Source organism: Galleria mellonella, unplaced genomic scaffold, assembly GCF_026898425.1.
Source record: "Galleria mellonella isolate WM207_F2 unplaced genomic scaffold, CSIRO_AGI_GalMel_v1 utg64, whole genome shotgun sequence".
In the NCBI taxonomy this organism is placed as follows: Eukaryota; Metazoa; Arthropoda; class Insecta; order Lepidoptera; family Pyralidae; genus Galleria; species Galleria mellonella.
Window position 1 is genome coordinate 7,686,619 of NW_026442133.1, and position 26,403 is coordinate 7,713,021.

Sequence of the window (26,403 nt, forward strand, 5' to 3'; positions counted from 1 at the left end):
CAATAAATACATATTATTTTTTTTAATTTTTAATATTTATATTGTCTAGTAATGACGTCATGAGTCGGGAAAAGAAACTGTTACAATGAATATTATACGGATTTCACTCTGTTAATAAAATTACATAATTTTAATAAATTACATAATCATAACAATCATGTAATCTATAAGTCAAAAAACGAATAAACATTTTCTGGATATTTTCAAGGCGAGATATATAAGTTTTATATCTCGGATTTCAAATTTGTGAGGCGTATTCTACTTTACTTCTAACTAATGAACAGTAAAGAATTTTCAAGGTTTTGGCTTGCTGAAAATAAGTTGAGCTGCGCATTAGGAATCCTGTGAAGTGTGTGTGTCCTGTGAAAAGGAGTGTCTGTGAAGCTTTGGATACAATATTGTCGATATGCACGTCGAAAATTAATTTCGCATCATGGGTAACACCTAAATCTTTTATAGTTTTTTTCTGCAGTTCATGACCCTTAAGATTGTATTTGGTATCAAATAATTTGGATTTACGTGTAAATGTGACCATAACACATTTAGTGGGGTTAAGGTCTAGGTTATTAAGAATACAATAAGTATCGAGGCGCTATAGATGAGACTGAAGGCATTGCATATCGCTTAGTGAAGATACGGTCCTAAAGACTTTCATATCATCAGAAAAACACGGAAGCTGGGAGTTATGAAAATAATTGATGATGTAATTTATAAAAATTGCAAACAGTAACGGCCCAAGCAGGGAACCCTGCGGTACTCCATTCGGTACATATATACAACTGGACATATAATTATTGACTACGACGGCCTGCGATCGGTTCCCTATATATGAAGTCAGGCATCACAGGAGGTCCTCTCTAATACCAATTAACTGAAGTTTGTACATGAGTAAACTATGATCAATTCGATCGAAGCATTTACTGTAGTCCATGCATATGACATCGATTTGATGCCCATTATTGATAGCATCTGTGAGATATTTATTTAGCAGTACTAAATTTGATACAGTGAATCGTTTCCTAAAGAAACCATGCTGAAAATCATGCAACACTTTAATAGCAGAGTATAGCTGTTCATATACTAATTTATCAAATATTTTAGCGATATGAAATAGTTTGGAAATGGTTCTATAATTCTCAATTTCAGTTTTGAAGCCTTTTTTATGCACAGGTGTGATAAATGTGGATTTCTAAATAGCCGGTACTTTACAGTCTGAAAGAGAACGTTTAAATAAAAGTGTGATAGGGACAGATATGGATTTTGAACAAACAACAAGAAAATGGGCTGATATATAATCTGGCCCTGATGACTTAAAGGTTAGAGTCCTCAGTAATGGCAACGCATGGGGGGTATCAGAAGCGAAACAGTATACTCTGCTCATGTCTATAGGCGACGGTTACCACTTTCCTTTAGGTGGGCCGTCAGCTTTTTTGCCATTCTAAATTGTATAAAAAAAAATCTAATTGAAACATAAGCTTTTAGGCTTTCGTACAATCAATTTCAATTGGAGAAATATCAGAGACCGTAGAAGAGTCGACTGATAATGTTTCATTAGGAGTTATATCAGACTGTGGACAAAGAAATATAATAAAGTAATATAATAAAGTAATCTAAATATACCAAATGCTACAAATAGTGAAGGTATACTCAAAACATTTTATTTGAATAAAAAAATATATTCTAAAGGATTGAAAACTTTCGTCGTGGAAAGGTCTTTCATGATTCTGTGGATTGAGGAGCATTAGTATTCTAGTAAAACAAATCTATCCCATAACTCTTACTCTTCTATGAATGTTTTTTCATAATACTGAGATGGCAAACAAGCATACGGCTCACCTGATGGCGGTTACCGTAGCCTATGAACGCGTGCACTACTAGGGGCATTACGCGCACTTTCTCGATCCTGGAGAAACCACATTACTCCTTTCTTGAAGAACCTCATGCTGTTCATGACTATTGCAAAAATCTTGATAGGGAACTCATTCCGTAACCTGAGCGCTTGTGAGAGGAAACATCTCTGAAATCGCGCTATACGGAACCATCCAGACTTTAAGGTATGGGGGTGAACTCTCTGTTGGTGGCGAACTGTATGATGGTAAAAAGGGCATCATGTTAAAAATTTACTTAACACAGTCCATTGTACAAGCAGTAGAACACGCAGAGTAAAATATTTCAAATACGAGTAAATTGTTCGATACCGTTTGTAAGCCTGAGATCATCGACAATTCTTATACTTGCCTTTATACTGAGTTGAAGGGTTCTAGCTAGTATCTACGTACTTGAATGTGAGATAAAATAGTCTTGTTGTGTTTCTTATACGGAATAGATATCTAATAAATATTATTAATGTTATTACAATGAAGAATACTTTACCTTAACCAATTATATAATCAACAACCAATTATATAATGGTTAAAAATCGGTTTGCATAACTTTGTTTGTAGTTTTTAAAATAAAAAAAAAAACTAATAATAATAACAGTAATTTTTTGAGGTAGTCAAGTTTTAGTTTCGCAACTTTATCTTGTTTACACCATCGCGTCGCGCGTCACGAACTTCAATATAACGTAAAAATGTCGCGTGGCTGAAGAAAGTTTTGGAAGCTAGATTACAGCTACTTACAATGGAAAGTACATGGGTTACGAGTATTTTATAATTTATGATTGGTTTCAATCCGTAAAAAATAAAAAGTTTTAGACTAACAAGGTATGTTTTATAACATAGTCAATTCTATTTCAGATAGTGTGTCGATAGTTGGTTTGTCTCTCTGAATTGTTTTATTAAATCGTTGTTACGCTTCTGTAGCGACTAGCTAAAATTAATTTTATATATAATCTCATATATCTATTTTAGTTATGTCTATTTGGCTGCTTGATCATTTGTCTATATGAAACTTTACCTTTGCTAAAAACCAACTTTTTCAAAATAGAGGAAGTTCTAAATTGGCCTGAATTTCTTTTGCAATTTTTTTTTCTATATCTTCTCTAGATTTGCTTTTTTATAAATCGTATAGGATCAACACGGGAGTAAATCTACATGTATTATGTTTATATTTGTAATTAATATAAATAAAAAATACGAATTACTTTAGCGATGACATCGCGTACCACTATGTGCATTATGCAATGTTGGCAATGAATACACAGTATTGCATTCTACTTGTATAATTTTCTTTAAAAAGTATTAAATCTTAATTTTTTATTAAATAAAATATTTGGTTATTATTTAATATCGTTAAAATGATGACGTAAATAAATTTATTATGGCGTCGTTTACATCCTTAATCCTTAAACCTTTATAGCTCTGGGATTGTATGAGTTTGCTCAGATAATTAGGAAGAACGCTAAAGACGACGTTAATAGATCTGTAAGATTGATGGGGCAAGTACAAAGAAAAACACGAACTCATGCATCAATCTGACACTGTTTTCGTAGAATTTTGCTTCGTGTTTCTTAAACGCAATGAAAATTAAAACGGCAACTTGCTATTTACTCTCGAAGTTTGTTTGTAATTCTCCTTATTTTGTTTTTATAACATATATTATTTATAATTACTAATTTAGATTATTTCACAAACTTGTTTTAAATAACTTCATAATTCTAAACAATTTCAAATATAATTTGTTCTAGATCTGCTTAAATAATAATGTGAAGCGAAATTTTAGAATTAGTCTTTGAATAAAAAAAATCAATTTATTTCAAAGTGTTTAATAGAAATAGAGCGATAATTCTGTAATAATTTATCAGCTTCAGGACAGTCCTGGATGTATTAGTGAATATATTCGTATTCAATCTATTTATGTCACAGTTAAATAAATTTATGGTCTAGAATAGATGCTATCCATTTTATGGATAATTAGGGAAGAAAATTGCAATCGGAAAATCGTTTGTATTGTAATATGCAAAAACAAAGATAGATACAGTATATAGATATTTAACAAGTTACAGAGATACAGTAGGTAAACTTGATTGTTATTTATGTCGAAGTAATAAAAATAGTTATGGCCGTTATAATTATTTTATTAAGATTCATCAGTATACTGCACTTAAGATATACTCATATTTAAAAACATTATCCTACTTTCTTTGAAAGTCGGGTAACACAGAAAAGGTATATCGAATAGAGTGATATCCCAGAATTTTTGTGGTCTTATCAATCAAAGCGAGAACGCCTATTCCATTGGCGGTATATCGGCAGGACATTAATTGAGATGGAGATGATTTATACGTGCCGACATAAAAAGGTACTTCTTTATATCAATCATCATGGCCTTGTTACGAGATATTTGTATTATCATTTTCATTTTGTGAAAGAATACAATAATTTCTGATTTTAGTGACACGTGCTTCACTTTAACGAGGCACAGGGCTCGGTTCATGACCAGGTTTTAAAAACAAATCAAACTTAAATAATATATCGAATAAGTTAATCTAATTTGCAGACAAGGCAAGATTTTTGTATGTGTTGAGTGTCAACGGGACATCTGATTATAAACTATTAAAAACAGTGTATTTTTTATAAATAAAGCGGTAACAGATCCGTTGGACAATATTTGATCGGAAAATAGGAATTTTAATATAGAATACTAGATTAAATAGTTAAAATTTGCTTATCTCATAAAATTGTGATTCGTGGAGTGATCAAAAGAGATGTAATCCTCTCTTTTGATCACTCTACGAATAACAATTTTAGTGTGTTGCAAGGAGTGTTTTTACAGCTGTTTTCAGAGAAAACCTAAGTGAAAAATTGAAATGATGATAAAGTCGAGGAAACATTGTACCTATTACATAACCAATACTTAAATACTTAAAAAAAAAGTAACTCCAAGGTAAACTTGCTCTTTGAAATAATATAATAGTTGGATTGATAAATTATCAGTTTCTTAACTTAGTTAGGTTGGTTCAATTAAATACCTTACACGACTATATTTACTCAAAATAATACTAGAGGAAGGAGTTTGGAACTGTTTGTGTGTCTGGAGTTCAGAACTAAATTAAGTTTTCATTGCCCAGTATTCATTGACCACTGCAATATACGAGTATTATGTATTTTATCTTCGTAGTTAAATTACATGGTTAGAAGGGACGAAATTTGTTAGGATGGCAATTTATTTATACTGTATTCCAATAAATGAATTAAAGTGCTAAAAGTTCAGTCGTGCGACGCTTATTTAAGACCTGTCGCATTGAAACAGTAAACAAGGTCCTTAATTAATAGAACGACAAGACAAACAAAATACGTGCTTGTTTTCATTAAGGGTTTGAGTAGATACCGCAATCAGTACCTACCTACACGGGCGGGACGTAGTTTGCTTTCTCGTAAATGTGAAATGGTATTACGGTCCCTTGCACTTTTAGCGCAACACGTGTTTATTTAGTTTGTAGATGTGAAGTCTGTCTTTTATATATATATAATTATTTAGACACATATTAAGACATATTATATATATATATATATATATATATATATATATATATATATATATATATATATATATATATATAATGTGTCTTAGATATATTAGTTTCCTTTGTATAATGTTTGGTAGATATGTCTTTTCAAGTGATTTTTAAGGAAGAGTCGCTTTTATTTAGTTTCGTTTATATGTAGATATAATTATGGCAGAAATCAGAAAACATTCGCATTCAAAATTTAATTTATCTGTCAAAATTTACACCATATGTATAATTTGTGTTACGGCATGCCGCCGGTGGCAGTCAAGACGTAACGTCTTTGTAGTCATTAATGGATGCCAACGACAATACAAACTTAAACTGTTTGCGTATAGTTTGGTGAAAATTAATATGTTGATACATACCCCCGTTAATACTAGCCTCTCTGTCTTCCCTACTTACACATTGGCGCTATTATAGCTAAGATGTTGCCTTTTTTGTGTTTGTATTAATTAAAGTATTGTTTGAATTTTAACATAAAATGCGTAGCTCACATTATTGTTTCATGGTAACATAAGTAAAAAAAGAATATGATAAAGAATGACAAAACTCTATCACCAGTAAATTTATAATAAAAAATTAGCTTAAGTGCAAAAGATTCTTTTTGTTATTTCAAGAATTTAAAATTGATTTTAGGTTAAAAAATATTGAATAGAAAAAAGATATGCAAAATAGAGACCTCTCGCTCTTAAACAAGAAGTATTTCATATTTATAATATCGACATGATTATTAGGTAATATAACATAATAATCCTGTAATATTAGGCGGGTAGAGAAAACTTGTGGAAAAGGTAACACTTTATAATTATCAATCAATTAAATATGATATTATAAAGTATGTACCGTAAAACGGGCTGAATTGCATACATTTTTGAGTTTTGACATAGATTTTTATAATATTTCTGAATTAACATGAGACATCAGATATATTCATTATATGGCTTGAGACTAGTCTATCATGTTTAAACCAACAGAAATGCGATTTACTTCTTTATTTAAAAGATAAATATGAAAATGTTAGTTGTTTCTATTCACCTTGGACAGGTTGAATACAAAAATTACCCAGGACTATTCTACTACAAAGATACATCCACATGAAAGATCGCCAAAAGTTTTTATTTGATCCCTTAATTTTTTCCGCTAGTGTATATAAAAATACTGCGTGAAATGACTGACATAGATTTTCCCTTTGTGTTTAGTAGTGAGTAAATTCGTAACATATAATTAAATAATAATCATTTTTTATAAAACTGCCATTGGAACGAAATTACTTAAGGAAAATTGAATAGTAGATGGTAAATACTCATTATTTTTGTTAAATATTTTATCAATTTTAATTTGATCAACTCAAAAAAATTAATTTAAGTTCACTAATTTAAGTAATTTTGTTAATAATTTTTTTTTAAACCGAAAGTTGACGTGATTCCATTTCTGGCATTTCAGTTTAAATATGATCGGTTAAATATCTGTAAAATCTGCAATTACAGTTGTGGGTGTGTTGACTTACAATTTTTTACTTAGTGATACTTACTAACGAATTACACACTTATTTTAATTTTTCTTTGCCAAATGTTGTAAATACTAGTATAAAAATAATAATGGTAGAATTTGACAACCCCACTTAAAATTTTTCTATTGACTTCTTATTCATTTCTGTTCTGATATTCCCGTTTCTACAGCCTCATATTATGTATCTATCATTCCATGTTTCTATTCACTTCTGTTTCGTTTCTATTTATCTCTAATTAATCAATTAAATCGACTCATTTTACAAATATACCTGTTTTAACATTACCCGAATTCTGGTATAAATGTTTATTAAAAATAATTATCTCCCTTACTTAAATAATAAGACTGTAAGATATGGTTAAATATTCGGGTTGCTTTAATCTAGTTAGAGTGACTGGAGACTTTCAAATATACTTTTAAAATATTTAATAAGTTTCTATATGATAATAATCGCTGCATAAAACATGTTTGTTTGCTACTTTCGTGGTATAAAAAATATAAAATTATTACTGCGCCCACCTCAAATAAATAGAAAAAGGCAAGGCAATAATGATGATTTAACGTGACACCCATAAAAAATCTGTCTAACAGGACAATAAAAAATATATTACTCTTTAAAATTCTAATCTAAATCTATTTAATTTCTGATTGTTTTTTTTTTTCACCAATATTTGGTAATTTTGTTTAGAAAAACTTTCCCGAAACGGTTTCTATTCACTGAATGAATTCTGTACTCCCTGTTTTACGGTAAGTGTATATATTTCTTCGTGTGCTGTAATAGTAGAAATACAACTTATGAACATAATGGCTAGGCCAAGATAGATAAATTATATTCTATTGCGACTTTCAGTTGAGCCTATTTTCTCTTCATTGATCCATTTTTCTCCGCAGCTTGCGCTGATTTGAGTTTCATAAGTTTCTCACTTGCAGTTATTGTTTCTTTTGAGAAAGTTTCATAAGAGTTTAGGATAATGATGTGCCGCGCCAGGTTGACTCGGCCATCGACTCTTAAGCCTAACATGTACTTAGGTAATCACGTACTCAATATATAGAATTTACATACACGATATTTAAATGAATGGATGAGTATATTTTATCTGTATTATACTACATAGAGAATAAAATAACAAAAACAATAGATACGAGTATGTCTAAAATACAATAATGCTTTATTTTGAATATAGGTTCGAAATCGGTATGTATTCTTTATTTTATTACATTTTTTTACGAATTTTTTAGTCGAATTTGCTGATTTTTATCACTGTACAACCCACCATAAGCTAAAGTTTCATCCCTGGTTGGGAGTATGGACGAGTGGTGATCTTCCACCGTGCGCTTTTCAAGGCACTTTCTTCCACGCACAACCACTCTTTGGAATTAGTTTCCAGCAGCAGTATTTCCGAACCGATATGATATTATAACCTTAAAAAAAGAGTATATTCCTTTTTAAAAGGCCGGCAGCACACCTGCAATGCCTTTGGTGTTGTGGGTTATCATGGGCGGCGGTAGTCACTATCAGGTGAGCCGCATGCTCGTTTGTCCCCTGTGTTTTAAAAAAAAAAAGAATTAATAAACAGTCGTTGTGAGATTTTTTTAAATTCAAAATTAAAAGTTTGCTTCTTTATATCTAAGTACCTCTTTATTAGCGAGGAATATCATTTTACATCTTCCTGTTAAGGTAAGTTCTTTTAAGCGTAGTAGATGTAAAAACAGAGCTTACACTTCCTTAATATTTATAGCTATGAATAGATTATTTCGGAATTGTGTAAAAGTATATACTACTATCCAATATTTGTGTCCTATTGTTTTGACTACTAGAATAAGTATTAAAACATCCTATCCTAACCATCAGCTATTTCAGAGTTTTTGAATAGCAAACATTTGAACATCAAACATTGTTATAAAGTTTCATATGTATTATTAGTAGGATAAGGCTAGAGTCATAAAAACGATAACTGTCACTGTGTTTACAGGTGGGAATTTTTAAATTCACAGATATTTATCTTATTTTAATGAGAGACATGTAAAGATAAACGTTCAGATAATAATTACTATAAAGCATATGCTTATTTATTTATACCATGAATGTAGATTCATGGTATAAATAAAAAAATAAGATTTGCATAAGGTTTTTGTATTATATTTAGATATTTTGAACTTTGGCAGGTATAACTCTAGTATTGTAAGATAAAGGAAGAACGTTGAAAATAAATAAACTCATTTTGAGTTTAATTTTATAAATTTGTTAAAAGTGAAAAGCTTTTAAAAGCGTATATCTATTAAAAAGGGTCGTCATGTAATAACTGGTCTAATGTCGTTGATCGGATGGATTTTTGAACTGCGATACTCAGAAGTGATTTGTCAAAATTTGTCAGTGTAATAAATTTCACAGATCGCCAATTATTTACATCATGACGGGTAACCGAGACTCGCCTCCAGAGAACGCTTTAATTTATGGACACTTTCGTTCTGGGAATTGTTCTTAAAATGGATTTCATGTGAACTAAAAATAGCTAGATAAAAATATGTAGTACTATATTTAAAATATGTACTATGTATTACTTTTTGTAAGATTCATACCAAACAGAAGTTTATTCTTTTCTATATATGGTAACATATAGTTGCCTATAAAAATGGCCGCAAGTAGGTAAGGATTGCCAGTACATAAAGATGATGGTGCTGTAGTAACAGGAAATTGGGTCCTTATTTATTTATTTTATTTCGAAAACAAACAGTATAATTAATAGAAAAAAAATTACATAATAATTAGTTAGACAGTTATTTTTGATAAAACCTATAAAGTTACTTTTCTTGGTGTTGGCACCTGGCAATCCTAGGTTACGGCTAAGTGTGAGTAACCCGGTAAATTGGATGCATTTTATTATATTTCAGCTCATCTTTTGTTTAAACCAAGATTCCTCAAAATAGTCTCAAACATGCGAAGTCAACGGCGGAACCTTAGGCTATATTAACGGTGTTTTCCATCGCCGGTGAATTAGCCTAAATTAGAATTAACAAAATTTAGTCAGATACGAATTCACGACTTTTGCGGTTTGTTAATCGGGATAATATTTACTAGGCCACGACGTTCTCTGAATTTGTAGTATGTATTACCCTAAAAATAAGATTTAATTTTTTTTGCGTAGTTTTTGTCTGAAATAAGTTCAACTTTTTATTTACTTTTGAAGTAATATAAATAAATAGACAGTAATTTTAAACTGGTGGTAGGATTTACTTAATATAATAATAATAATATTATCATTAGAGTCTGTAATAGAACTACATAAATATAAAGATTTTAATTTTAGTGATTTTACTAAATAAATGGGTTTGTTTATTTAGTAGCGAAGATGTAATACATATAAGGTTCGTAAGAATGTGATATTATTAATGGCTATAGGGATAGATAAAATCTATACAATTTTTTAATGCACGAGTGTATATAAAAAAATGAATATATCAAAAATATTGTAATTGGATAATGAACAATTTCTTATGTCACTGTAAGGACTAAAAGGAGAATCAAATTTAAATTATATTATATTTCACTACAAGCAGAATATAATCACAAAGAAAATAATACTATTATCTAAATAACAAATAGATGCAAAAATATAAGCAATAAGTACGACGTATTTTCTTTATAATATACGTACTGTATGTACGTATAATAATAAGACTGTAATGGACTTTTTCTATAATTTCGATTCTCAGGTGGAGATTTTCATTGTTTCTGATACAACGCCGCGGCGCGGTTCTGAAACATGCGGGTAATCATAACACTGAATCACCAGTCATTCTCGTCGCTGCTAAGGGTGCGCTCCTTGCCCAGCCTCAAACCCATGCAGTAGTTCATCGTGAAATTATGACTTTAGTACGTGCCCGATATTTGGGATGAGATAAGAATAACGTTTTATATGTATTCGAGTCACAAGAAATGAAATTACGGAAAATATTAAGGTTTATTTAAAATATTGTACAGATTATATATTATCATATTTTGATAACGAAAATACTACAGCGTAATATCTATTTCAGATATAATTATCTGTACATAAAATTTATTTCACAGAAACGTAGTATCTATGTGCTACTGCAGAACTCTTTACCGACAAATTTTAATGAGGGCGGCTTTTGACATGGGTTTTTTAGACGCGTTGAACAACATATAATACTAGCAATCTTCCCTGCTTTGCACGACTTTTTTTTAATAAAATACAACCTACATTCGTAGACCAGTTGCTATACTCTTATTTGTCAGTTTTGGATAGATCCCGTGCTCAACTAATATTGCATTTTTGCAAATTCGTCAACTTTAAATGTGTTTTTGACTAATTATAAACTGCAGTGATGTTTAGGTAGTGTGAAATGCAATAAAATAGTAATATCTAATAACAAATACGTTAAGTTCTATATGTTTATTAAAGAAATTGTAATTATTCATAACTAAACTAACTTCATATAAATAATTAAAAAAGTAACTTTTTTGGTTGCACGCTGGTAAGTTATAAAAGTTATTTAATTAAATTAATGTACAAAAGTCGTTTGCTTGGGCACCTCTCTCCCATTAGTGTTTCTACTGTGAAGCAGTCGTGTTTGCTTGACTGTGTTTCGGTTTGAAGGGTGTGGGATATGGCAGTGCATTTACAGGGTACAGAGGAATAATACCTGAGTTCTCAGGAATGAAAACGCATGAGAGGTATCATGGGCGAAACAGTATACTCTGTATTGTTATGTCCATGATACTGCTCATGTCTAAAGGCGACGGTTACCACTTTCCATCAGGTGGCAGCTTGTTTGTTATTCTAAGTGGATAAAAAATCTTGTATTTGTTTGTAAGTTAACATTCGCTCTTTTTTATTTTCAAATCTGTTGCGGCAACAATGGTCAAAATTATACCTTTTCATAAATTATGAATTAATTCGTGATTTCTCGATTTTTAAGTGAATAGACATATTTTTTAGTTTTTTGGTATATTGCATGGTAGAAAATAATTTTGCGAAATCACGATCGTGGTAAATGTGGCTACCAGCTCATTCTACCTTAGAAATCTAGATATAAAATTAAAAATATTTCTTAAAAGTCTTTTTCAAAAGGATCTGTATTTTTTCGTTATCGTAGATAAACCTACAATAAAAGAATAAACCAAATTAAAACTTTATATATAACCCTTCTTTTCCCTCCTATCTTCGTGAACGATTTGATTTTCTAGTTCCCCATGACGTGTCCTCCCGTTCGATGAAATCTTTTATCCTCAAAATCCACTTATCTATGCGCTATAGTAGATCTTTTACTGTCCATGCTGCTAGATTGTGAAATTCTCTTCTCATATCTAGCCGTCAGAGTCAATCCCTAAATATTTTTAAGAGTAGACTTAAAGAGCATGTTCTATCTCTGAACATATATTTATTTATCTATATATGTATATGTGCATGTGTGTGTAAGTATATGCATAGATGTAGGTATATATTTATGTATATGTATGTGTGTATTTGTACGATTAAATATAATGTAATTAATTTAATTTGGTTTGTTTAAAAATTATTACAATATTGTACACTGCTCTATTCGCTGACATTGATGCTCCTTTCCACTTTGGGTTTGCTGGAAGAAAACTCTATTAGAGTTAGGCTTGTGTTTGTACATTTGATTACCTCTGTCATATTCTTATAATAAAGAATAAAATAAAATAAAATTTGGTATGTACCTATTGAATAAAAGTACTAAGCAAAAAATTAATTCTTTATAGTGGGAGAGATGAATATGAAATTTTGAAAATAAATTATATTCACTATCTTGGATCCCCGTTTATATCTCACGGACCCGCAATTCTTTTTTCGTTTGCACGGACCGCTTGTAGGTCGTCATCAACTCGTCAGGGATTCATATAGACTACTTTGGGTAATCATGGTTTAGAAAAACATTTTGAAAAAATATAAACATGATATTTTCAATCCTACTAATTTGATTTTGAAGATAATTCATAATATAATTGAATTACTGGTACATACAAATGCCAAAATTGAAATGAATTAACCGTATTTCTCATAGGCATAATTATAAAAACTATAATGTTGCTTATGAGAAATACGGTACTATCTTTCTTATAGTATGTATTTTTAAAGACCATTTCTAAGTTTAGCTGAGTACGTTACTTAAAAAACTTCTGTTAAAAAATTTGTTTCTTGATCTATGGGATTAGGTTATGCCAGTATGAGTTATATTATGTAGGAAGAGACAGAGAGAGAAAGAGATGGGGGAAATTTTATACACCAGACATCTGCAACCGAAATACAACCATGCAGTTTCGCTAGTGTAACTATATATTTATTAAATATTATTAACTAGTACTAACTATATAATAAAGTAAATTTAATAGTATTCATATAAGTTTGTTGGCTTCTCTATATCTATTGAAATTACACGCATGAAATCGATAACTTTGTTTCAAAGAGAAGTTAGTCATAAAATACTTGGTCAATATATTTTGTCGTTGTACCAGTATCGACATACAATTATTGTAGTAATGATATTTAGCCTTTTAATATGCGGTAATATTATTTAACAATTCTTCAATTTTGTTTTTGAAGACTTATTATTTTTTTATATCACTGAGGTGGCAAACAAGCATACGGCCCACCTGATGGTAAGTGGTTACCGTACCTATGAACACCTGCAATACTAGAGGTATTACGCGTGCGTTGCCGACCCTGAAAAACCTCTTTACCTCCCTTTTGAAAAACCCCAAGTCTCTTGGGAAAACCTCGGCAGGGAGCTCATTTCACAACCTGAGTGTTCGTGGGAGAAAACATCTCTGAAACCGTGCAGTACGCGACCATTGAGGCTGTAGGACATGAGGATGAACTCCCTGTCGATGGCGAGCCGTACGATGGTAGAAAGTGGCTGTGGGCATCATTTTAAACAATTTCTCTAAGCACAATCCACAGTGTACAGGCGGTAGAACACGCAGAGTGAGGCAAAATCTCTCCTAAGATTTAAGGGTTCGATACCGCCTGTGAGCCTGGGATCATCGACAATTCTCATAGCTCGTCGTTGCAACGAGTTGAAAGGTTCAAGTTGTTATTTAGGTGCTCCGGCCCATAAGCGACAGCAATACTCCATGTGGGGCCGGATTTGCGATTTGAGACTACCAACCTTTCAAGTATAATAGTTTTATTTATCGTGACCTTGATTTTTTAAGTTTATAAATGCTAGGTTGTTTTAATTTTTGTGTTTATACAATATGTAACGCTACGTTACAGAGCACTAAAGAAGTATTTCCTATGGGATCAAAGATAACGGATTCGCCGAAGAGTTTATACTTTGAATATATTTTTAAAAGACGTCTTCTCGTTTTAAATTTTATCTAACTTGATCCTGTTATATCTAAGTAATCGCGATAAGGCTGCTTTTACTAAATTTACACAAAACGTTCCACTTGAACATATTATTTTAGTCTAAGATCCCGCCACTGACTTTTCCAGGTAACTTGGTTTAAATTAAGATGAGGGAAAATATAATATAATGCACCCGGGAGTTGCTTACATTTAGTTAGCCGCATTTTGCAAAAGTCAGTGACAGCGGGATCTTAAAGGGCATTTATTATTCTAGATTAATATATAGGATACTGACTGATATGTAGTTTTATTGGTACAATATATTTTGATTAAAATATTTTGCACACCTTCACTAGTTACGTATTTGACTTTTAAACTAACTTCAAAAAAGAATTAGGTTCTATGTTCGACTGTATGTTTTTTTTTTATATATGTATACCGATTTCTCTGTAAAGTATAGATAGATTAAATTTTTTTTTATTCAAAAAGTGGTAAGGTAGTTCCATCGACACCAAATCGTTGCCCTCGAGAGCAGCCCCACAAATGATAGGCATGTATAATGTGTTTATATTATTTTTTAATTTTTATATAACTCAGAATGGTAAACACGTTGGCGAACCATCTGATGGAATAAATGACGATTATAGAAGTTTATAGATATGAATAGCATCGTGGATGTTATAATAAAATTAATATACTCAATGATGTTTACGGTATTCATCATGCATAGCCATTGCTAAGAACTGTGGTGTTGTCTCCTTACCCTGTAATTTTACTGCTCCATCCTACCCTTCAAATTGATATAGTTATTTAAGCATAGTTGCTTTATAATAAAATGCTGTGTGGGACTGTGGTATCCCAGTAGACGATTTTTGTACAAAGTTTTACTGAGTATGTATTTAATTAGACAAAATCTTAAGGAGTACAATACTGTATATCGAACACAAACTGTACAAAATGCTTTTATTGTACTGTAATCGAATAGACGAGCCAATGAATTATTTATTGTACTATAAAAATGAATACAATAAATTTAAAACAATTTTAATTAATTGCAGTTTTATGTAAATAAAAGTGACTAAATATTGTTTTATTTAAACAAGTACGTTTAGTATACGAGTTAGTCTGTATACATAATTTATGCATATATAATTATTATAGCTATTTTTGAAGATGCAAAATATGCCAAATATATTTATTATTAGCAACCTTTTTGTTTTCTTATTCAATAAATTTAATATTAATTTAAATTAGGTCACTCGTTAAGTGATAGTCTGAATCAAATGAAGCGCACAATGATATTTTGTGAGATTAAATTATTTGAAATAATTATGAAAGGTAGAAAAACAAACAGAGCTATATACTTCTGCTCGGCGTTCATGAATTTGAATATTTAATTTGTACCGGTCTTAAATGTGATATAAAATTGTGCACGGACGAGGGATGATTCTGAGAAGATGCTCGATTGTTTACCGTTTAGTTTGTTCTGTGAATAAGTAAGATAAGTAAGAGGGAGAATTAAAACAACAAAGAGCAGTAAACAAGAGGATTTAATGGTTATGAACCAGTCGGTGGCGCTAAGTGAAAATGAAAGTGATTCTCAGAGGCCAGTTAACTCCTCCGAATTATGACAAGAATTTCTTATTCTCACGTGTCTCCTGCCGTTTGCGACCTACGTTACTTTTATGATATTGTTATGTTCATACCCACTCTACATTAAGGAAATGAACCAATTGTTCTGCTTCAAATTATCAGTATAAAGTCGTGACTAAAATCACTAGAATTTTATGCAACGTAAAGTTATGGAAATGTAGACCACTTGGAGGTAAAAATAATGTTATTACTTTTTTAGAAAGACCTAAGGAAAATTGTATTCACATATCTTAAGATTGTATGCTTTGAAACCAGATCAGTTAATGTCAATGGGCTATTGTGGTCGATTTAAGAAGAATTAATCACGGTAGTTTCCTGGGGAAATCGAGAGGAGGTCGACCGGCCGAGTATATTGTTAGCATTGTCCCCATGTGGTGTATTGGTAGATTAAAATCAGGTCGACTTTTCCTTTCTGACGGGTGGTTCCCACTGGTAACCATCGTGATTGATTTATTATTAAATTCGTTACGATGGTACCCCGCTAGTATAAACCAATAGCTTAGGTGGCATTAACATTCTAATGTCATCGATTAAAAAACATACTTGTAATAACATTTTGTATGTATGTGATATATAAATCAAAAATATTAATAATTTTATAATTTTTATATTTAATAAAAATAATGAAATAATGCTCCGTCTATTAATTATATATGATAATTAACAGACACAGCAGCTGATTTGTAATATTAATGAAATAAAAATGATTAATTGAGACAGTTTTTAAGGTTAATTTTATACTAAAATAAAAACATTACTGAAAAAAAAACATCTCTTCACTGAGTACCAAATATAGTTAGGAAGTTGTAACAGTATTTTTGTTCAAAGAATTAATTAAAATTTACTTTATAATATATTTTAAAACGCCATTTTCAGTTGTAAAACTAAAATATTCTCCTTTTTAATACAGCTGAATTTTTATACTGTATAATATTATATACTGTATTAAACTAATATTTAACTCATAACTATTTCTAATTATTTCTTGTTGGTTCGTAAAAGATTGTGTAAATACTTATATATTATATTTTCAAATATGCAATTAGACAATAATGTCGTACGCCGTCCTTCTACTCGTGAGCACTATGGTGTTTTGCATAGATGTTATGTATTACAAAAGTTGTAAATTCAAATTTATGATAACTTATTAAAAGTTTAATGTATCGCTGCCTCATACAAGTTGTATATGTGTATGTTCCTTATGAATTCGTTATCGCGTGTGTCTAAATTACACGAAGAGATCTCCTATCTATACACAACTATCTAAAGTTGGTGGAACGCGAAGCTCTAGTAATGGTATTTGTGAACAGAGAATGTTGCAAATAAGTCCCCTGGGGTGGTTTGCTGTTGTGTAGCTCTGCTCAATATTACTATGTAATTTCGATTTTAAAAGCATTTTACTTAGGGAAAGCTTTTTCACTATTATGGTAGGTATGTATATATATATATATATATATATATATATATATATATATATATATATATATATATATATATATATATATATATATATATATATATATATATATATATATATATATATATATATATATATATATATATATATATATATATATATATATATATATATAAATTTGAATGTTTGTACAATATTTTTATGTTTTTTACTTATTCCATTATACTTTAATGGTTGTAAAGAATTAATTATGTAAGTGGACCATAACATACATTTTTATACGTTATATTTTTTGTAATTTATGCAGATAGAGCTATGAGTTATAAAATAAGATATAGCGTTCAAATGATTGTTTCTACTGTATAATTAGCTAATATAAACTATATGTAGGTATGTTGTAGATTTTTAATTTAGTTTTAATACACCACATTATAAACTTCTACATCTAAACCAACTATTTTACTGCAAGAAATAATCTACTATATTATTATGTAAGGAGAAGACTATTAGCAATAGGGCCACTGTTGGACTCTTCCCCATAATAGACGGATGTAGGCTACTTTTACTAGGCTAACAAGTTGGTTTGATATAGGATTTTACTTGGAATATATATACATTCTATTCGTGTTTCGTCACCACATGGATAACTAATATCTTATGTTAATATTGTATTATTTTGATGCCAGCTGTATTCCGTGGTTTTGCCTACGTGAATCAGTATATTAAGTATTCTATATTTTAAAGTAAGGTATAACCTACTCTGTATCAAATTTGATTCAAATCCGTTTAGCAGTTTTTAAATTAAAGAGTAACTATCTATCTTCATAAACTTTCGCATTTACATATAATTTTAGTAGGATTGTTGGAGTTGGCAATAAATCCTTATGTCAAGGTATTTATTTATATCTAGACATATTTTTAGCCTAGAAAATTTAGACTTAAACGATACTCGAGTAAATTTTGCATAGTGTCTATGCAAATCCACCTGTAAGTTTATATATAAATATGAGTTATATAAACTATCCGCTAAAGATGCAGCTTAATTTCGATACAAAATTATAAATTATCCATATATTATGATTATAGTAAGGGAGTGTTAAATACATATTACTTTGTACAATTCAAAATGTTTGATATACAATAATTAATTGACTACAGGGAGACATTGCTGTACAAATTTGCTTGGGTGCCATTGTTTCATTCGTATTTCTGTTGCCAAGTAGCTGTGCTTATGTAGCTATGTTTCAGTTTGAAGAATGGGGTATGTTAGTAAAATACAGGCTATGGATGCATTATACTGCAATGGCAACGCATGAGGAGTATCATGAGCCATTCATGTCTATAAGAGATGGTTACCACCTTCAATCAGGTAGAGCTTGTTTGCTATTTTTAGTATCATGAAAAGGTATTCTGGGTGGGGAATTAGGACGAGAATTATAACCCAAATATAATTTAGTCAAAATATATGGGAACTCTTTACTGAACGACTAAATCCAATAAAGTTCGTAGTAAATAAGACTAGAATTTTCAACCGAAACTTTAGATTTGTCATTCAGTAGTAGTCCCCCAGATGACTAATTATTAGTACCGATTTTATGGAAATGTTATGAATGACCGCAGCCGTCTTCTTCAGTATTATCAGGGACCGGGGACATTCCCTTACCCACTTTAATTGCATGTTTATGCAAATACGCTCCCTGCCTTTCCTATCTATTATTCATAATTTTATTTAAGTAGGTTGGTATCTACAATAATTGCATTCTTGCCGATTTTGTAGTATTCGAGAATCCACGGGTATCTTAGATATTCTGTTTAGATACTGTAATTTATTACATATTATTTTAAATGAGATTTGACGTTTTGTGTTTTATCTGTATAAGTTTAAATGTGATTTGATTATTTAATATAAATATTGGCATAGTTAAATTTTATTTCCCCCAATGATATATTTTAAAATTATTTTTGAAATGGATTTGTTCTATGATCAAAAATAAACGTTAAGTGTATCCATTTTATATAGAGTTATTTTCAAATTGGATTTTTAGCTAACTTGTTGGATAGTATTTACGTAGGTAGTGTACGTAATATCTCTAATGTAATTGCGTTATAGGCAGCGTAGTAGAATTCTAGTTAAAGCACTGAACTTAATTATATATAGAGTATTTATCATTAAACAATTACAATTTACCAGCCAACTGTTTTACGTATTAAATGGAATATAATGTGTAAGGAGAGAGACATGTGTTTAGTGTCGAAGTGATTTCAGACTGCTGACGACAAATATAAGAGGCGTGCCGATAAGTTAAGGTGTAAGTGAAAGTGTTTTATATTGCTAATTATATTATATATTTATTTTTATTTTGTTTATGTATATATATTGTGTTTTACATATGTTACTTAAATAGTATTGATTATATATATAAAATAAATATTGTAAATAAAGTATGTGGTATAGCGTACTCTTTCAAATAATAATCGTGATGAATGTTAATCTCAGCTTTATGGATATTTATGGAAATTTATGAAAAAGACTTATTTTCTCAGATTATTTCAATATTTAAATTCTTACAAAATTCTTACATATGTGAAGTATTTCATAGTAATTTATATGTAGATAATATACAGTCTATCTATATAGTTAAATGTGAACTAAATTATGTAGTCATATTTTGTATATTTTTACCTTACATCTACTGCGTTCATTATATAAATTCAAAGGTATATTTAAATAAATAAATATACAAATAGCCATATAACTCTTGCATAATAATTCGAAATTTCTCTAAGGTTTTTTCCAAGGTAAGGCTTATGGAATATTAGTAAAAAAGTGATTTATGTTATATAAATATCTTTATTTCTGTTTGTATTCATATTTATTTCTTACTACACGTTTGAATAATTCTCTGGATTAAAAGTGTCTGAATAACACTGTATAAGTTTATAATAACTTCGTATTTAAAATTTAAGTCGAGCTGTAGTAGCAAGAGTAATATAATCCCAGTTTATACGAGTTAGTGTTATTGCGGACCGCCAAGAAGGCGACGCGTAGTTAGTAGAGATTTTTCGGATTAAAAGCAACTGCTCTGGAATATCTGGTCTGACCTCGTTCCTATGAAATTATTGCAAAGTAACTTCTTATTAATGCTAGCTTGTTTATAACGGCTGTAGCACAACATTCTATTGCAGTAAAATTTATTATAGAATAGAATGTAACAAATAAATTTTTCATACGGGGGGTATTCCTCTATTTGTAAGTTTGTAAAATAATTAGAATAATTTCATTAATTGTCTTCAAGCTGGTTTGTGTGAGTTTAAAATATAATAGTAAATAGATTAGCGCAAAGACGTTGCGTCTCTTTGATAAAAAACGGTGAATCTGTGGGGTATATCTATTACAATTACTTAGTAGTATAATTTTTATTTTTTATTTTATTTTATCTTTATTTGGTCTCCTAGTAATTGTTACACTGATAAGATTTAATATTTAAATTACCGTCTATTTATACTTAGTGTACAATCATTTTAAAGGAAACACAGCATGCTAATTAACAAAAACAATAATATAGTATAACAATCTCTTGAAGTATTTGACATTGGTATAGTTTTTTAGATTCAGTAGATGATTGCTTCACATAAGTTTTTTAGCTATTTAAATTAACTGTAATGCTTTCCTATAGAAATCCCCTTCTGTATCGAAGTGAATATCCAAGTGTTGCTTGCAATCATTCAACAGCTTGCAAAGACGTGGTACAGTGGAGTTGGCACCAAGAACAGTTCTACGGAACGGCACGGACATTAGACTGATGTAACTACGGGGATAGTGTACGGGCAATCGAAAATTAAATTTGGCAAGAAGCTGAGAACAGTCAATTCTGTTCCTAAACAACTTATATAAGAACATTAAATCTATTAATGTTCTACGCTTATCAAGTGATACCATATTGAAATAGATAAGTCTGTCCCCGTAGGCCACCAAGGTCTTAGATTGTCGAGCTGAAAAAGCCAAATGCCAGAGAAACCTTTTTTGTATACGCTCTAATCTTAAAATATGGGTCGAATAATGTGGTCGCCAAACTATCGAACCATATTCCAAGACGCTTCGAACTAATGAATAATATAATTTTATTTTAGTTTTTGGATTTACAAATTCCTTGGCATTGCGAATTACAAAACCTAAAGCTCTTGATGCCTTTGCTATTACAAACTCTATTTGAGGTAAATATGTTAATTTACTGTCTAGAAGTATACCCAGATCTCTTATAGTGCTCACTTCACTTAAAGTTTCACTATAGATGTGATAATCAAAGGCAATTTTATTGTGTTTTCTAGTGAATTTTATATGAAGACATTTCCTAAAATTCAGAGACATGCCATTATATTCACACCACATAATTAGTCTATCCAGATCGCGTTGCAAAAGCACACAATCATAGACAGATCTTATAATGCTTGCAAGTTTCAAATCATCTGCAAACAAATATGCTAAGGACGACTCAAAACCCGAAACAACATCATTTATAAATATGTTGAAGAGAATCGGACCAATATTAGAGCCTTGAGGGATACCTGATGTAATCATTTTATTGAGCGATTTAAATCCATTAATAACAACGTAAAATGATCGACTGGTTAGGTACGATCTCAGCCATGATAGCAAAGGATCTGCAAAACCATATAAAGATAGTTTTTGCAGCAGAATATTATGGGGTACTGAATCAAAAGCTTTGCTAAAGTCTGTATAAATAGCGTCAACTTGCAAGTTAGTATCTACAGCTTCAGTAATAAAATCAGCAAATGTTACTAAATTTGTATTCACTGATCTAGCCTTGACAAAACCATGCTGAAAGTCCGTGATTAATGGTTTTATGAAATTTTGAATCAATGGACATATCAAGGATTCGAAAACCTTTGCAATTGTACAGAGTAGGGAAATAGGTCGGTAACTGGACACCAAAGCTTCGTCATCGCATTTATAAATAGGGATTACCTTTGCTAATTTCCATTGTGAGGGAAATATACCAGTTTTTAGTGATAAGTTAAATATGAGATGTATTGGAATAGCCAAATTCTCTGCACATGCCCTTATGAATAGAGGTGGAATTCCATCAGAACCTGCACCCTTATTGACATCCAATGTCTTCAACCTAGCCAAAACTTCATCTTTAGAAAATTGAACATTCGTAAGTCCATAGCCTAAGTTTGATGGCAATAAGTACCTTGCCACATAATTATTATCCAACAGTGTTTGAGTATCTGACCCATAAATAGACGCAAAGTAATTAGAGAACATTTCACAAATCTCAAATCCATCTGATTGAAATTTAATTGAAACTATTCTCTTGCTTTTATTTTTAATAAGTGCATAGATGATGGTAAGTTTTCTAATGTAATGACATTTAGTAAAAATATACCGCTTTTTAGAATGTCATTACAAGTGATCCAGTAAATTATAGACCCATTTCCATTCTTCCCGCACTCAGTAAAAATATGTGAAAAAAATATGTTGAATCATCTATTTACTTATTTTAATTTAAATAAATTAAATCATAATAGTCAATTTAGATTTTCAAAAAGACGTTCAACTACGGATGTAGGTGCGGAGTTACTAAGGCACATTTTTGCTGCCTGGGAAAATAAAATGGATGTGATTGGCGTTTTTTGGGTCTTCGATTTTGTAGATCATAGTACATTAGTGAAAAAACTGGTTTTTATGGTGTGTCTTTTATGACAATGCTTTAAACTTAATCAAGTCTTATTTATGAAAGAGAATTCATAAAGTTGAAATAAATAGTAACACTATTTATTTCAACTTTTAACGGACATTTAACGGATCACATGAGCAAATGGATGTACCTCAAGGATCTATTCTTGTGCCATTCCTATTTTTAGTTTATATAAATGAACTCAATTTTGCTATGCAGGATAGATATGGCATAGTATTGTTTGCAGATAATACTTTTTTAATTTTTAAGGTTGATAGATTGACCAAACATTATGACGATATAAATAATGTTATGCTGCATCTCTTGAATTGGTTTACAAATAATAATCTAATGTTGGATGTAAAAAAAACTAAATGCACAAAAATTTTTCTTTCTAAAAATCACGATTCTAATTATTCTGTAAAACTTTATACATTCCACTGTTTTTCTTAGAATCACTCTTGAGAATGAATTTTTAATGGGGTTCTCACATTTAAAACCTTGCAGCTAAATTAAGTTCTGCGGCATATGCTGTACGTAGGGTTAGTAGGTAAACAGTATACTAATATTGAGACTGCTAGATTAGTTTATTTTAGTTACTTTCATAGTATACTGTTCTATGGAATATTATTATGGAGTAAAACAGCCGACATCAAAAGAATATTTGTATTACAAAAACGTACTGTTCGCGCAATTTATTCTATGGGAAATCGTGAATCGTTAAGAGAAAAATTTAAAGAAGCTATTTGCTTCTGGTTTATTCTCACCGTAGCCTTACGCAAATATTTCGTATACACGCAAAAATCTTCAACTGTTTCTTAAAAACAGCGATCTGTATAATCTTAACACTAGACACAAATAACTTTCTGTTTCGAAGTATAGTTTAGAAAAAATTAAGAGGTTTTTTATGGGAATGAGCATTAAATATTGTAATAAGAAATCGTAGAATATTTTGGATCTATCGTGCGTTTCTATAAACACTTTTTTCTGCGCACAATCAACCTATGATACCAACTCCCAGCAGCAGTATATATGAATAGGTATGACATTGAAATCTTCAAGAAAACAGTATATTTCTTTCTAAAATGCCGGCAATACACCTGCAATTTCTCTGATATAGTGGGCAGTATAGGGGCGGTATTCCGCGGTAATCATTTACTATCAGGTGAGCCGTATGCTCGTTTGCTCCCTATGCTATAAATATGTGACTTTAAAAATGTATATATTCTCACGCTATGTCAGTTACAAAATAGCCAGAGAGAACCAAGTATTCGAAGGTAGAGTTGCAAGAATAGAAGGTAGAAAATTACATCTATATCTTATATAAAAATGAAAAAGTGTGGGTGTAATTGACTTTGAAGAAAGTTATTTTGTTAATTTAGTTAGCTTAAAAAATTAGATACTTACGTCCTTTATTCTGAACTTGGTATTTCTTGCCTTTGATTAACATTAAGTTTCCCAATAAAAAGTTTTGGGTAACCCTTTTCGTACGAGTCGTTGTCGTGGATCACTGACTCTTGAATGTACAAATACGCGAGGTATTTGTCGAAAGTCAGGCAAATCGTGTTTTACTTTCAAGTATTTAAAACTAGGTTATAAAAGTTATCTAAAAATAAACTTCCTGGTGATATATTCTGTTTATTTTAAACATGTTATGTTATGAAATATGTAATAAAGTAACCATAGAAAAATATTATATATTAATATTTACTACTTAGAAAAAATAAATACTGTTTTTGCAATTATAACAAAACCATAAATTGATGTTTTCTATGAATACTTCAAATAATAAACAATATAACCTTACCCTATAAGAAATAAATATTATTGAGTACAGTAATTCTGAAAGTCAATTTACAAATTGCCAATGGGCTAGCAGGTAGGTACTGTATAAAATCCATATTATTATTTTAATTAAAGTATTGTATACATTACAAGTAAAGTATGTGATGTACTTTTCCATTACTTTCTAATGAGACCATTAATGGATAGTATAGTTAAGCAGCTACGCAGTCAGAGATTTTAATCAGTTAGTATTTGTTATATTGGTAGTAGCAGCGTAAACGCTTTGTATTCACAATGTAGAAGTTTAAGACTGCATGCATAGAATTCATCAAGAAAAAAGTGAGTAGAATTTTTCCTCGATTGACGGACACTCCTGGTGTAGTAAACCATAATAGCTTGTGATAGGTTATCTAGTCTTGCGTTTGAATTCCATCTTTTAGTCAAACGGTCACTACTACCTATATTTTATGTTTATATAATGACACAAATAGCTCTGAATATCATAAAAAAATGTTTAACTTAACATTTAAATGTATTTTTACTATTTAAAGGTAGAATGTTGATACACAAAAAGATTACACCTCATGTTACTTTGAATATTTTTACCCAAATTTATGAAAATAAAACCATCGGTCATAGCTAATAATGGAACATACATGTTACAAACTTAAATTATAGTTACAGACAAGTCTCTGTATATATTAATTACAAATAAGTTTTTATAGTTTCCGGTTAAGTTAGCAATATTTTAACATAATAACAAGAAATCTACCATGTACGTATATTATCTTCGAAAAATATCTTTTATGCTATAATCCTACACTATAATACATAATAAGTAGATTATGCAAGATAAGCGACTGAAATTTGAAATTTAATATTCTCAGAAACATTTGATTGTATGGAATTCGATTGCCAAATATGCTATTGACGGAAATTGTAAGATTGTGCAATTATAGAATAGTCTACAATAAACCACGTACTAAACGAGTGAAGGAGTGATCGTATGTACAAAGTACATACATCGTAAATACATCAAATTGGGGTGTGTACGACATATAGTTTAATTCATAATTATATTTTCTCCCTTCCGGAAATTTTTGATGATTGAGTTCAGATTAAATTTTGTGCATGGATTTATTTATTTATCTAACTTTAATCTTATATCTATATATATTACTAAATTATCTCGCCTAATTCAAATCACAATTATGTTGCAAAAAAAAACATGGTATAGCCGAATAATTAATAATTTTTCATAAATAACCTATAATTGAATTTGGCTTGAAAAGGTTTGCTGGAAGAAATTTCTTATTACAGATAAGCTCGCCTTTGTACATTGCGTTTAAAATTAAATACTTTGACACTATGTTTGTGTATAATAAAGAATAATGTAATAATAACTCTTTTCTTTTCTATTAATTAACTATTCTTGCACTAATATGCAATTAATATTCAATTAAAAAAATTAAAAACTATATTTTTATTAAGTATCTTGATAATTAGATAATTCTAATCGTGTCTAAGGTTAGAACATGGACAACAGAA

The 26,403-nt window shown here is 30.2% G+C and overlaps 1 protein-coding gene across 1 annotated transcript; it reads right to left on the reverse strand.

Annotated features, from left to right (window-relative positions):
• Positions 1-1,478: 1,478 nt before the first annotated feature.
• Positions 1,479-22,658, reverse strand: LOC128201896 (uncharacterized). The gene is made up of 4 exons (XM_052900233.1): positions 22,356-22,658; positions 22,006-22,208; positions 21,537-21,720; positions 1,479-1,568 (listed from the first exon to the last, which is right to left on the reverse strand). The coding sequence occupies exons 1-4, from the start codon at positions 22,656-22,658 to the stop codon at positions 1,479-1,481; spliced, it is 780 nt and encodes a 259-aa protein (XP_052756193.1).
• Between the last annotated feature and the right edge of the window lie 3,745 nt (positions 22,659-26,403).

Coding starts and splice junctions, on each gene's coding strand:
- LOC128201896 (XM_052900233.1), bottom strand. CDS start 22,658: ATGTTCTCTAATTACTTTGCGTCTATTTATGGGTCAGATACTCAAACA. Junction 22,209..22,355: donor CACAATGGAAATTAGCAAAG/GTAATCCCTATT, acceptor ACGGACTTTCAG/CATGGTTTTGTCAAGGCTAG. Junction 21,721..22,005: donor TTGCTATCATGGCTGAGATC/GTACCTAACCAG, acceptor TCTGAATTTTAG/GAAATGTCTTCATATAAAAT.